Raw genomic sequence first — 15,390 nt, 5'->3', positions numbered from 1 at the left:
AAGAAAAATCGGTATTTATATCGGTTATGATAGCCCATCAATCATTCGATATCTTGAGCCTCAGACAGGCGATGTTTACAGAACGCTTTGCTGATTGTCATTTTAATGAAGGAATCTTCCTAATGTTAGGGGGAGAAAAGAAACACATCGAAAAGGAAATCACATGGTATGTACAATCATTGTTACATTTGGATCCAAGGACCAAACAATGTGAGAAAGATGTACAACAAATTGTGCACTTGCAAAGAATTTCAAATCAAATTCCAGATGCATTTGCAGACACAAAAGGGGTAACAAAATCACATATACATGCTGTAAATGCCCCTGCTCGAATTGAAATTCCAAAGAAACAAATTGAAGACACTCATGATGTCATGAAACGCTTGAAGCGTGGAAGGCCAGTCGGTTCCAAGGATAAAAATCCTCGGAAAAGAAAAGGCATAGAGAAACACGATGATCATAAAATAGAAAATAGTGTTCCAAAAGAAACACCTGATGATGAAAATATTCTGTCAGAACCACAAACTGACGAGAATTGTGAAATCTCTATCAATTATATTAATACTGGAAAATATGGAACCGAAAATATATAGAAGATATTGATGAGATATTTTCTTATAATGTGGCATGTGACATCATAAATAAAAATGAGGATCATGAACCAAAATCTTTTGGAGAATGTAAAACTCTTCATGATTGGGCCAAATGGAAAGATGTCATCCAGGTTGAATTGGATTCGCTAAATAAACGTAATTTTTTGGATCTATAGTCCTCACACCTAAAGGTGTAAAACCTGTTGGATACAGATGGGTTTTTATTCGAAAGCGAAATGAGAAAAATGAAATAGCAAGATATAAAGCTAGACTTGTTGCACAAGGTTTTTCTCAAAGGCCTGGAATTGATTATGAAGAAACGTATTCTCCTGTTATGGATGCAATTACGTTTCGATATTTGATTAGTTTGGCCGTGTCTGAAAATTTGAAAATGTGTCTTATGGATGTTGTTACAGCTTACTTATATGGATCACTTGATAATGATATATACATGAAAATCCCTGAAAGATTTAAGATGTATGAAGCACAAAGTTCAAAACCCAGAGAATTTTATTCTGTAAAATTGCAAAGATCATTATATGGGTTGAAGCAATCCGGTCGAATCTGGTATAATCGGCTAAGTGAGCACTTGATGAAAAAGGGATATGTAAATGATCCAATATGCCCTTGTGTTTTCATCAAGAAAACAACATCCGGATATGTAATTATTGCTGTATATGTTGATGATTTAAATATCATTGGAACGAATAAAGAAATTCAAGAAGTTATGATGTACTTGAAAGAAGAATTCGAAATAAAGAATCTTGGAAAAGCCAAGTATTGCTTGAGTTTGCAAATTGAACAAAAAGAATGTGGAATTTTTGTTCACCAGACAAATTATACAAAAAAGATCCTTAAACGTTTTAATATGGATAAATCAAATCCATTAAGTACTCCAATGGTTTTAAGATCATTAAACATAGAAAAGGATCCATTTCGTCCATGTGAAGATGATGAAGTTATTCTTGGTTCAGAAGTACCATATCTAAGTGTCATTGGTGCCCTTATGTATCTTGCAAATTGCACTAGACCTGATATATCTTTTGCTGTAAATTTATTAGCAAGATTCAGTTCATATCCAACAAAGAGGCACTGGAATGAAATTAAACATATATTCCGTTATCTACGAGGAACGACAGATTTGGGACTTTTGTACTCAAAAGACACCAATCAAAGTATCATTGGTTATGCTGATGCTGGATATTTATCTGATCCACATAAGGCACGTTCCCAAACCGGATATGTATTTACTCGTGGAGGCATAACAATTTCTTGGCGTTCACAGAAACAAACACTAGTAACAACTTCATCAAATCATGCCGAGATTATTGCACTACATGAAGCAAGTCGTAAATGTGTTTGACTAAAATCAATGACACAACATATCCAAACTTCTTGTGGATTATCAGTAAACAAGAATCCTGTGACGCTGTATGAATATAATGCTGCATGTATTGCTCAAATGAAAGAATGATACATCAAAAGTGACAGAACCAAACATATCCCCCCAAAGTTCTTTGCCTACACTCAAGAGCTTGAGAAGAATAAAGATATTGATATCTGTTACATTCAATCAAGTGAGAACTAATCAGATCTCTTCACAAAAGCGCTTCCTACGGCAATATTCAGAAAGCATATATATAATATTGGGATGCGAAATCTACAGCGTATGTGAAGAATCGATCGTATTAACATGAGGGGGAGTTTACTTGGCTGTACTCTTTTTTTCTTGCTATATTTTTATCCCACTGGGTTTTTCCTAGTAAGGTTTTTAACGAGACAGTATACAAACACGTAATATCACGATCATCATCACAAGGGGGAGTATTGGAAATTATATATTAAAATTAAATTGAAAATTATTGTGATGGTGATGTGATGATATTTTAATTTTTGATTATGTAATGGATGATATATTTATTTTTGGATATTTCTCAATTGAGGATCTATAAATACACCTCAACATTTGTGAAGAAAGAACACAAGTTTAGAGAGAAGATTTTATAAGTGTTTGGTTTGATATATTTTGAGTTTTAGAGTTTTTAGTTTTTTCCATAAATTTTTACTTTTTACAACAGTTTTTACATATTTTTAAATATCCTAAAAATTCTTATAATTCAAACCTTCTTATCCCTATGTCATGAATTTTTTTACAGGAAAAAAAAAGGATTCTAATAATTAAATATGTTTTTTTTTTTTGAAGAAAATAATTAAATATGTTATATAAACAACACACGTGCTACTCACGCTATTGATGATACGTAAAGTTTGAGATATTTTACAGTTATAATATTTTTTTTAACTAAACTTTTTTTTTTTTTATAAGACACATTCTTTCTCTAACTCGCAATGATGTTTTAAAGAAGAAAAACTTAGTTTTTCACCGAAATTACTTAAGATAATTCATTATTTTTAAATTTTAGTTTAGTTTTATTTTGATATATAAATATTTTTATTAATATTTTTTATTTTAGTCTGAGTTGTAAAATATTAAAATATATAGCAATCACATATAAATTTATTGTATGTTATTGCGTACTATTTTGCAAAGACAACTTGAAATTGTGTTTAACAATTTATGTATTGTTTGAGAGAGTCAATGACGGATCTAGGAATTAGAGTTAAGGTGAGCTTGAATTTAATGTAATAAATTATATATTATTATAAAAAAACATAATAAATTTTATTTTACAATATATTTTGAAACTCATTTGAAAATTTCATGAATTTAAAGTAATACAATAATAAATAAGACACAAAATTTTTATTTTTTCCAAAAACTACAATTTATTTTGATGCAACAACGAATAATTTCATTATTCAAGCAACATATTTTTTTCAAAAATCATGAAAAAGATCATTTTTTGATACATTCATATCAAACAACTATTATAATTTTAAAAATTAATCCGAAACAAAAGGATATTTTGTTTTTATCTATATGTGAGAATTGAAAGACCGAAGTCATAAACTGAATTTCATAGAAAAATTTAAAAAAAAAACAAGCATACAAGATTTAAATTATTACACTATTAATTATTTTGAAATTATATTATATATATAACAAAAAAAAAATGGTTGTGCTTATAGATTCGTCCATGAAGATAACTTTTAGGAAAACTTCTTAGGGCATCCCCGTTGAGCTGCCATTGGATTGAGGTGGCAACATTTAAAGAGCTCCTCAAAAAGGGTTAAAGAGCGCCATTTGCTCTTTTTTTTTTTTTTTCTTTTTTAAATTTTTTTATTGTTTAAATATATATAAATATATTACTGTTATATATATATATATATATATATATATATATATATATATATATATATATGATATATACATACACACACTTTTGTATTTTGATCGTGGGTTTTTCATTTGTTTTTTTTTTATGTTTTCATTTTTATTATAACTATTATTTTCATTTGTTTTTTATGTTTCTATTTTTTAAAAGGGAGTTGATATTTATACTTCAATTTTTGTTATTTGCACTCCATTTGTGAATAAATTTTCACTCCATTTTACACATGAAGTGGAGTGTAATTAAATAACATAAAATGGAGTGTAAATATCAACTCCCTTTTTTAAATTGTGTGTATAGCCATTGTAATTTTTTTAATTTTTTTTATTAAACTAGCCGTTTAATTTTTTTTAAAATAGATCAATGATAAAATGCATCTAATAATACAAATCTAAAAATTTTATAATTTTTAATTAATAAAAATTATATTTTTTATGAAAATTAAGTAAAACATAATAAAAATACATCATTTGTATATATAAATATATAAAATTTATAAATTTATAGTTGATACATTTGAATTGAGTGTGGGGTCTATAAAAAATTGTTTGAACTTTTTGTTATAATGGAGGGTTAGATGAGGTTTTTTTGTTTTTGACGTGTCAATGATGTGACGGAGTGAGAAGCGCGAAAAAGCTCGTGTTGATGTTTTTCTATTGTGGATGCCCTTAACTTTTTTTAAAAGCTTCTCATGCTTCCTAAAAGTTCTCAAAAACACTACTTTAATCATTTTAATGGTATATAAGAAATTTTATAATATGACATAATATAAATATATAGTTAGAACATAGAATAGTAAAATAATTTTGGAGAATGACAAAAGAAATATTTTCATAGTATAAAATATGTTATAGTATGTACTTCAAACATCATCTCAATCCCATCTAAGATTGTAAATGAATCAAACTGATTTGTGAGCTTTGAGTTGATTCAATAAAAATTTGATTTATATTTGAAATTGAACTCCAATTGAGTTCAATCCAAAATTAATTTGTTCCATACTTGTGAGTCGTTCATGAGTTTTATAATATTTTATTAACATAATATAATTATGAATTTTTTTTTTCGAGACTCCAAACTTTCACTTCAAAAATTTTGAGCGGAATTGGAGGAAAAAAAATTAAAACTTTCGATTTTCCAATTAAAATCAAACTCATATATAATCGATTCGATTCGTCGAACTTTAATTTTCTATTAATATTGGGCTCGAGATTGCTTAACTCCTAAGCCGGAACCCAGTCCCCACCTTTCATTGACGTTGACTAATGAGATAAAGTCGATTCAATTCAATTCCTGTATTTTGACATTATATTCAATTTCATTTTCACTGTAGAAAAAATTAAATTTTTAAAAAATTAATAACGTGCTATTTAGAAGAATTATTTCTTTGCATCTTGTCATGTTAGCAAACAAATTTAAAAGCTTTAAAAGATTTAAACTGTTTATAAGTTGTTTGACGGAAACTAATAAACTATGTCAAACATCCCATAAATGATATGTGCGCGAGATGAAATGCAAACTTGTACAAAAAAAAAATATGAAAAATTATTTGTTACATATGATTAAAGTGTCGAGTAAAATTTTTTATGCTATTTTCGCCCATTCCTTCCTCAAATAATATTTCCAGCATACCCGAGAAATGAAATAATGCAAGGGTAAAATAGACTGGGAAAAATGCAGCCAAGAATATGGATGCAAGCATTATGCTTTGTACAAATTACTAGAAAATTCTTGTAATCCTCAAAATACTGGGAAAGAATTAACAATATTCTAACTAAAAAAAATGATGATAACAATAATAATAAGATTAGTAAATCAAATCGGTACAATCAAATGGTTGGTTAATGGTTATGCATGTTGCCAAATACTGAATTTGCTTCCACCGATGGGTGATTTCACCCGAGATCCGAGAGTCGTTGGATTATGTGGGATCCGTGTTTTCAGAGAGGCCCACAACGTGTTTCGGGGTCTGATGGTGCTTGTTGGACCAACAACGCATGCCAAAACAAATGAGAAACAGCAACAAACTTCCAAAGCTGCGAAATAAGTTGTCTTCAATCGTATCAACTATCAGGCAAGCTCATGTATATGCAAGAATCTCAAGGTAAGATAGTCAGCTTCCACCACACTGTCTGTCGCTGAGTCGAAAGAGAAGCTCATAAAGGTAAGAAGCAAAGGCTGCTGCAGCTTCATCCCCACATTAATCATCGAATGTTGCGAGTTCTTTGCCTAATGAACCAGAAATAACGAAAATATTTTTTAGTTGTATAATATAATGTTTGCATTATGCTCCTAATACTGCCAAGTAATTAATACACGAGAATCTTATTATTCGAATTCAACAAGAAAATGATCTAGCAGCCGATTGGGACGGCTGATCTCGCATGTCTATCAAGTAAGCTCAAGCTAAAACAACTCCACTTTCCAAAAGCAGGAAACGAGTCAGTAACAGTTGGTGTTCCAAAATTAATTATCAAATAGCTTAGTATATGAAAGAATTCAAATTTCAAGATTCTAGATATAAAATAACATAAAGAAAATATGTGACTCAAACTTGAGCTCTCAAGGCTTGGATTATAAGGGCTCAAATTTGGATTGAAAACTAACGGGTTAAGCATGACTAAAATCAAGTTTTGACCTATACATGAGCTATTTACTCATGGTACGCCCATAAAGGAAAATAAATTAATTGAGGAAATGGAAACCATTAATGCTTTGTATAAATACTTGTCCTCGATGTTTTTTATCACAACAAAGCTCAATAACATTGGAAAAAGAATGAGTCTGTGGAACCTTTTAGCATCCGTCGCTTGTTTAATAACCGAGTCTTTGCTTTGCGGAGAGCTGAGTCCAATGGCTTGTGACCTCTCTGCACATCGAAAGAAACTCGTGATAAGTGACAGCCAATGCATTTTTACAGGAAAACAGCATATGAATTATGATGAAACAAAGTTGAAATGTAAGAACGCGTTACTGTTAAGATGAGGTTGAGAAACTTACTGGCGAGTCATCTTCAGAGTCATTTTGTCCATTACATTCGGGCACAAAAACCCGGATAACAACCTATGTTTAAATAAATAAAATCATATATATAAGCCTATTTTTATGCAAAAAAATGTAGGAAACTTCCTTTTCATGTTACTCAGAAAGTAAGCAGAAAAGAAGGAAAAAACAAAACCTCTTCTCTTTCAGAAGTGTACAGTTCAGCATCTGCTGTTTGTTTCCTCGGTGTGAAGTTGAAAACATCATGTAAAAACTCATTTTCCTGTAGCATCATTAAATTAAATAAAATAAAAACAAAGGATGGTCACACCAGAGTATTAAACAATACTACAAAGCACGAGGGGAACCAGCATGTGCGATGTGAATCCACGTTCCAGGTAATGCTTGAGAAATTTGACCTGGAAAAATATAATAAAAATTAGAGTGGCTAAGCATCAGAGACATAAAGAATAGTGGATCATATAAAACTAGATACCTGCACCAATTGGGAGAGTGTGTGCAACTGCAGGCTGTGTTTACCAATGTGTTTGCCAATCTTCAAATTAGTTTCATGAAAACGACCTTCCTGAAAAGCTTGAAGATATTAGATACTCGATAGAGGCGTTTACTGTCAGTGGAGTAGAACAACATAAATTAATACCGCTAAAACTTTCAAAACGTCCCATGAGAAGTTCATCTTCAGAATTCTTGCAGCTGAATTGTCGAGGGTACTTAGTCTTACAAGTCTCTTGGCATGATCAGATATAATTTCCTGCAACTCTTGCTTAGAGAAACACTGATTTGATTTGTTCTTTTCTTTGTCTATAAAACACATGTTATCGGCATAAGTATTACAATCGAATTTGTCAAGACATCCCACTTCACATATTAAAGCTAGTGCTTCCACAGCTGACATTGAAATGGATTGATCCTCCACTTCTAGTAGATCCATGAAAAAGGATATTGCCCTGTTAAGTGACATTGAAGAATATGTTCATAAGGCAAAGATATTGTTTCCTGGTCCAAGCAGGGAACATTAGCAAATGCTTCACAGATACGCAAGTTTTCTATGTTCACTACACCGTTGGTCATATGCTGGAAATTTTGGAAGTTACTTGAAAGATATATGAGTTTGCTTTAGTACCACATGCATCAAAATTGTTTGTGAGTATGAACTTTACCCTCGCCAGTGATTGTGATGGAGGTTCCAGCCATCAACTGTTGTCAGAAGAAGCGACCAAGCAGAAATGGCAGCAGACAGAATAGAACCTGAATGTTTTCTTTCCACAACCTGAGATGAAAACAGAAAGGACAAAAAGCAAATATCATAATTCAGAAATGTAAAGAAGGCATCGGCGAGAAAATATCACGTAGTATCATGATATAAAATATTGCTTCTAAATTTCTGTCTGATCATCAAGACCTTTAAGATGTGCCTTCATTAGGATTCCATAAAAAAATGAACATAATGAACAAGAGAAAAGTAGATTCACAATTGGATTTGTCTCGTCAATAGTTTATTTTCTCTTTGGTCTAGTGTATTTTTTCCAAATGGTCGTCACTCTGTTATCACCAGTCAATACACTACATAAACAACTGAGAAAACCATCGAAGCTACACCAAGGTCCAAGCTAATCACACCTTCAGTGGGAATCACACGCATTCATGTTTTTTATCACTGAAATATTGTATTCTGTCTAAACAAAGCTCAATAAAATACAAAAACCAGCACACTGAAGTTTATAAATGATATTTAAAAAGTTCGCTGTAAACCTGTTGAATCACACGCCACATTTAGAATATTAATAAAATATTATGAGAATTGAGAAATGATGTGTTATGTGATAATAAACTAATAGTCCATCATAGCTTGAAGGTGTTCAAACACAAGGGTGCACACACATTTTCAATGGGTCTTGAATGAATGAAGTTCCACATTATCCGCATGGAAGCTTCAGTTTCCTCAAAATCATTTCCACCAACAAATGTGATGACTGCCAAACAGTTGATCACCTGTAGACAACAAGACAGTATAACTCAAATAATGAACAAAAAGATGAAGAGAGAGGGACCCTCCCTTAGAGACGAAAATTAGTAATTCAACTTTTAGACTGCAAAGGTAACATTGAGTATCGTACATACAGATAACAAAAATGTTTCAGTCCTAGAATTGAATGCTTGTGAGATTATGGGGACTGACTCCTTGTAAAGTTCATGAGCATTATCCCCACAGCCTATTGTGATTGCCAAGAGTCCTGCATAAAATTATTGTATAAGTAGCTGCTGTAGCAAAAGAGAATTTTTACCGAATTGTGTTGATAAGGATGGAGGATAACCAAGGACACGAGAAGCTAAAACAATCTCTTTGGAAGACCCCTTCTTGAAAGAGTTCAAGCATCTATACATTAATGTCGCAAAACTGCAGAAGTAGAGCATCACATATAAATTCAGCTCAAAGTATTATACACAACTAGCAGCCACACAGGGATCTTCAACAAAGTGAGAAAGGAAACAGAACAAAAAATGTATACTGATTACTAGGTATGGTATCAAGGTTTCTTTAGAGTCTTGTAAAGTAAAATTCATTTTTTATATGAAGGAACAGAGTTGGCCTCTTCCAGTTAAACATCCAGGTAAAGAGGCACACCATTAAATCATATATCTGTCCAAGTTCATCAATGATCAAGCATAATGTGCTGAAATGAATGCTAGTTCAGATACCGATCAAGAATGCAGTGGACGTGCTTACTTTTTTCCAGCAAATTGGCAGCGACATTTAACAGTAAAGCTGTCAATTATTGAAGATAGTGCTCCCTCCCTTGTTGATCCCCTTCATAAAGTATGCTTGGTAGGTCATCAAGAACATGGAACATAAGTAGAAGCAACATATAGAAGTCAAACAAGACGCACCTTTTGTGGAATAAATCATCCAAAACCCGATCCATTGATGTAGAGCACAAGTTGGATTAATACAGCATAAATTATTATTGGAATGGCATGCAACAAATCTGATGCAGCTAAGACCTACAAAAAATATGAATATTTAGTCGAACATCTTAAAACAAAAGGCACTGATTGATTCTCAATGATAGCCTGATCATTTTGTCTTCATGTTATACTTGGTAAACTCGACAACATGATAGAAAGACATGGCTGTCCTTGTTTATTCTACATCTATTTCCAGGGAAGCTAGAGTATGCCCATTTCTCAAATAGTGCTCTCTCAAATAGAGCATTAGCGTAATAGAAACAGACTTACATATATTTCTTCTTACTTTACTTCATTTTTTTTTTCATAGTGCTATTCCAATAATGGATGGAACATTTTACTATGATAATCACATTTAATAGAAAGCAGCTGCCAAATCCAGTCCTAGCCATGAGCATCTTTTCTCGTGTAACTGTCGCATAGTGTCCTCAACTAGTCCAGTCCTAACTGTATGTTTGCCCTTTTTTGTTCGAAAAACATTGTCTAATCTTAAGTTACAAAAACAAAAGTACTAGCTCTTTTCTTTTTCTTTTTTAGAAACTCTTTCCCCATCTATTAACATGGTTAATAGTTATTAGTTTTAATTCAAATTTCCATCCCTCCAAAAATACCTATTATATTGTATTATCTTATAATACATAATAAGATATTTTAAAAATTTTAGTCACCTGCACACCAACAGTAAATTTAGTTACTATATAAATGTGCACACAATTTAATTCAATCAACAATTCTAGTTTTCCTAAACATAAAACAATACGTATGCTTAATTCCCCAATATATTGTTGAAAATTCTCATTTTCATAAAACCTTGGGAAACATACTCTAAACGTTTGACAATGACCAAGATAGTGTGTCCATATTAAACTTGATGTGTTTGACTATTTTATGGGATTATGGAAATGCTCTTGAATTTGTTATTGTCTTAGCCAATTTTCGCATTTGAAACTTCATGTTGTCTTAAATAGCACGGTCATCTGGTCTGATGTTTTTGGGGAATGGCACACAGTAACTATAGACCATAAAAATAAACAAACATTAAATGGAGAACAAGCTTTCTTGAATGGACAAAATTCATACGAGTTTCAAATCTAGTTTATATCAAGTTATGCAATTTCAGTGGTAATTGTGTTGGGTTTCTATTTGGTTCATCACTCAGAGCTTTCCATAAATCAAATATCTAACTCCAATTCAAATCCATCAATCCAGGCCTAACCAAAGGGAATTAAAAAACAATGGAAAAAAGAACAAAAATTATAATAAATAAGATACACAAACAAATAGATTTCCAGGAAATTGAAAGTTACAACACAATATAGAACCCATGCTTGGATTTAGGAATCGAAAGTCTTGTTGTGACGACAAAACAGTGGATAAACGGCATAGAGAATTATGGCGAGTCCAAGAGAACACTCAAAGGAGATTTGCGGATTCCGCTAAGCAGAAAAACATTCAAATTCAATAATTTGATTAAACAAAAATCTAGACGCAATGATTAGTTGAGATCTATAGCATATTACAACAAGAACTTAACAAACTCTAGTTTAGACAGTCAACGAGAATTCTTAGTTAATTGGATTTACCAGTTAACTGTTTGAGTTTGCAAGATGATGAAAAACATTTACAATTCACGGCAGAGAAAACAGCCAAGGAAGGCAATGGGCAAGAAGCAAGGGTCGTTTACAGAGTTATATATATCACGATAAATCCGAGAAACACTCCAAAAAAAAAAATATTTACATCCACACATCTTCATAGCTCGAAAAATATCAACACATTACACAAGGAGCGCAGATTTTGGCAACAATCTGAAAATTAAAAACATTGTAGCAATAATTTGATTTTCTAAGCACGTATATTTCCAGTTCTCTACAGAATCGAAATTGATGTTTATTAGGCATACAAAATTTACGCATAATCAAAGTAGTTTGGAAAGTAGATTCCTCCCGAACTTGGAGGTTTACACCACCTCAAACCCCTATAAATCTACATCCATTGTTTGCTTCTTATTAATTTTGCCTCAATTAGGTCTTCAGCCAATTTATCTATACTACATCTCACCAAGAAAACTAACCTTTATAGTTTTCTCATCAGAAAAGAAAAAGAAATAGAAAGAAAACTAACCTTTTTATATTTTTGGTCCTTTTCGTGAATCTGAGATGAGTAGATTCTCTGCTTTATTTTTTCCTCTCTTTTTTTTTTTTTTTTTTTTTTTTAATATTACATAAACTATGTTCCAAGATATAGAATTCTCTCTCTCTCTCATACTTATTATTTTAGTCGGAAAAAGACAAGGGAAAGAGGATTCCCAATCCTAATCCTAAAATGGTTCAAATATTTGATGATTAACTTTTAGATTTTAAATAACATCTAATATATATATTAAAGATATTGTTCACATGTATTTGGATATTATCATAATAATCTAAATCTATAACTATCTCATAATTATAGTTTAAATTTATTTAATATATTATATTATATTTAATTATATTTATGTACAAGCCTTTAAAGTTATGGGAACAATTTTTCATCTTTACTTCTGTAGTAGCCCGTACCTTAATTGAGTAATTAAAAGATTAATGCTAATTAATTGAATTGGGTATCGGACGGATCGGAAGCTCCGAAGGCACGATCGGAAGCTCCGAACAGGATCGGAAGCTCCGATGAGCGATCGGAGGCACCGATGTTATTACGTCAGGCATGACGTGTGGTTGGATCGGAAGCTCCGATCAGGACCGGAAGCTTCGATCACCCCTATCCGGAGTCAACAAGTGATATTTTGACACGTGGCAGATCAGGATCTTCGGAAGCTCCGATGGCAGGATCGGACGTTCCGATCGAGGTTCGCACGTTCCGATCAAGGATCGGAAGTTCCGATCGTTGTCTATAAATAGAAGGCCGAGACTTCATTTTCATTTGCCAATTCCGAGTTCTCCTTTCCCTTCTAGTCCTTTTGGAGCTGTTCTAGTCTTCTTAAGCTTGGTCCGGAGGTCAGCGAGGCGTTCGGTAGTCGTAGCGGAGTTGTGCCCAAGTTCTGGAGGCATCGACATCAAAGGGCTAACGACGGACGAAGGTATAGCTTTTGCTTCCTATAAATATTTAGGAGTATGCAATAGCTTAGTTAAGGCTTTTAGAGCACTTTAATGATAGTAGTATCATTTGGCAGTGTAGAGCAGACTATAGGCGTGGACCTAGAGTTGGTAGAGCTTCCACTGTATTGAGGTACGAAAGTACTGTTCGAGATACCCTGACTGAGTATGCATGTATTATGTGACTGCATGATTTATATGCCATGATATTATGCTGCATTCATTTGCATCTTGCTGTATCTCTTTCGAGATGTCTGTTAGTAGGGTTGTACCCTACCCTGTTAGTGGATGGACTTCCATCGATTTGGGTCCGGCGTGTCCACGGTTATCTCGGTATGGGAGCCACCTCCTGAAGCGACGGCACAGCGTGCTACATACCAGGGCCCGGTCTGTCTCTGTTATCTGATCCTTGACCTCGAGTCTATAGGGAGTTCACTTTGCATGCATGTATACTCATACTCTCGTGCTGAGCGTTTTATGCTCACGTCTCGTACTCTGTATTTTCTGGACACCATATTCCATGGGGCAGGTTTGCGATTGGACGAGGAGGGTGGATCCAGGAGGGGCTAGTCAGTGGTTGGCCAGCTGGAGCTTCGTTTAGGTTTTATTACTGTTGTTTGAGTTTATACAGCTATTCGATTTGGTTGTATATTATTGGATAAATTACAGATCCCTTTACTTGGGGTTGTAAACTATTTATGGTTTCCGCAGTTTTATTCTGATATCTGTTTAATTGAGTTAATTGCATGCCTAAGTTCTGTTTAGTAGGTGATCCGGGTTAGGGTCACTACATTTATGGTATCAAAGCATGCAAAGATTTCTTGGGATTTAGTCTCATCTTGAGGTATTTTTGTAGATGTCAAATCGTGACGACCAGAGTTCTCATGGCAGTGTTGGTGGGCGTTGGGGTGATGCCGACCGGGAGCCTCGTCGAGAACGGCGTCATCGTCACCATGACGACGAGCGTTTCACTGTGCGTAGATTCTTAGCTATGGGTCCTAAGCCCTTAGTTGGAGGTGAGTCTCCGGAGGATGCGGAGAACTGGTTAGACCACATGGAGATGACTTTTCAGACTTTCCAATGCACCGAGGAGCAGAAGGTGGAGACCCTTGGCTATCTTCTGGATGGGCGTGCGCGCAGGTGGTGGAGGTTTACTTCTGCACCTTTTGTTGCGGCGAGAGGAGTGGCCACCTGGGCCGAGTTCCGCACAGCTTTCCAAAAGCGGTATTTTCCTCCTGCACTCCGACAGTCGAAGGCGGGCGAGCTACTGAGTCTTCGACAGGGAGCTATGTCTATCGATGAGTATCAGCAGAGGTTCTTTGATCTGCTATCCTATTTCCCCGAGATTGCTGATAGCTCAGAGATGAAGTATAATCTGTTCCTTCAGGGCCTTAACCCTGAGATCCATGACCGTGTGGCGGTTGGCGACGACATGTCCTACGAAGGTTTGGTGAGCCGTTGTCACCAGGCGGAGGACAGCATTCGAAGGAACGGGTCTTTCCCTCAGTCGAGGCCTGCTAGTTCTTTGGGTCCCCGTGCCCAAACTTTCAAGAAGTCTGGATCTTCTTCTTCCTCTGGTTCTGGAGGTGTTGTCCATTATGGTAAGAAGGACAAGTGTGATCACTGTGGGAAGAACCATCCATCCGACAAGTGTCGTAGAGCTTCTGGAGCTTGTTTCCGTTGTGGAGAGACTGGTCATATCCGGAGGGATTGTCCACTGTCTGGGGGAGGCGGTTCTGGTTCTGGTTCAGGATCGGGTTCTCAGGCCACCGTACAGCAGAGGTCGCAGGGACAGTCTGCTGGGAGTTCTCATTTGAAGCCACGGGCTTCTGGCCAGGCGTTTGCCCTGAGACATGATCAGGCTGTGGAGGAGAATGAGAAAGTCATCGCAGGTACATTTCTGCTTTATGGTATACCTGCTCTTGTACTTATTGACACTGGTGCATCTCATTCCTTCATTTCTGCACGTTTTGTTAAGAGGCATAAGTTACAATGCATTGCACTAGACGTAGTGATGTCTGTTTCTACTCCGACGGGCCAATCTGCTTTGGCTAAGCGTCTAGTGATGGGTTGCCCTTTAGAGTTCGAAGGGAACATTCTGTTAGCGAATCTCATGGTCCTGGCGATAGACGACTTTGATTGCATTCTGGGAATATAGATTTTGACTACCTATCGAGCTTCAGTGGACTGCTATCAGAGATTAGTACGCTTTCATCCGGAGGGGAGTGAGAGCTGGTTTTTCTATGGTGAGGGAGCGCGACCCCCGATGCCTTTGGTATCAGCTTTGAGAGCCTGTCGATCTCTAGAGTCTGGCGGGGAAGGCTACCTCATCTATGCAGTTGATTTGTCCGCTGAGAGTATTGGGATAGAGAGCATTCCTGTTGTGGATGAATTTCCAGATGTGTTTCCTGATGAGATTCCGGGTTTTCCTCCTGCTAGGGA

At 34.7% G+C, this 15,390-nt stretch overlaps 1 protein-coding gene across 6 annotated transcripts; it reads right to left on the bottom strand.

Annotated features, from left to right (window-relative positions):
- Positions 1-5,555: 5,555 nt before the first annotated feature.
- LOC140864936 (uncharacterized) lies at positions 5,556-12,111 on the bottom strand. Of its 6 annotated transcripts, none has more exons than XM_073269365.1 (14): positions 11,981-12,111; positions 9,779-9,892; positions 9,618-9,698; positions 9,205-9,287; positions 9,011-9,123; positions 8,771-8,881; positions 8,050-8,159; positions 7,530-7,836; positions 7,365-7,454; positions 7,237-7,287; positions 7,065-7,151; positions 6,887-6,949; positions 6,680-6,755; positions 5,556-6,115 (listed from the first exon to the last, which is right to left on the bottom strand). In XM_073269365.1, the coding sequence occupies exons 2-14, from the start codon at positions 9,811-9,813 to the stop codon at positions 6,087-6,089; spliced, it is 1,236 nt and encodes a 411-aa protein (XP_073125466.1). In that variant the 5' UTR covers positions 9,814-9,892; positions 11,981-12,111; the 3' UTR covers positions 5,556-6,086. The 6 variants fall into 6 exon arrangements, with proteins under 6 accessions (XP_073125466.1, XP_073125465.1, XP_073125468.1 ...); XM_073269364.1 differs by lacking the exon at positions 11,981-12,111 and adding an exon at positions 11,760-11,929; XM_073269367.1 differs by lacking the exon at positions 11,981-12,111 and adding an exon at positions 11,769-11,929.
- Positions 12,112-15,390: the final 3,279 nt, after the last annotated feature.

This window comes from Henckelia pumila, chromosome 4, assembly GCF_033568475.1.
Source record: "Henckelia pumila isolate YLH828 chromosome 4, ASM3356847v2, whole genome shotgun sequence".
Classification (NCBI taxonomy): Eukaryota; Viridiplantae; Streptophyta; class Magnoliopsida; order Lamiales; family Gesneriaceae; genus Henckelia; species Henckelia pumila.
This window is presented reverse-complemented; position numbering and strand designations above follow the sequence as displayed.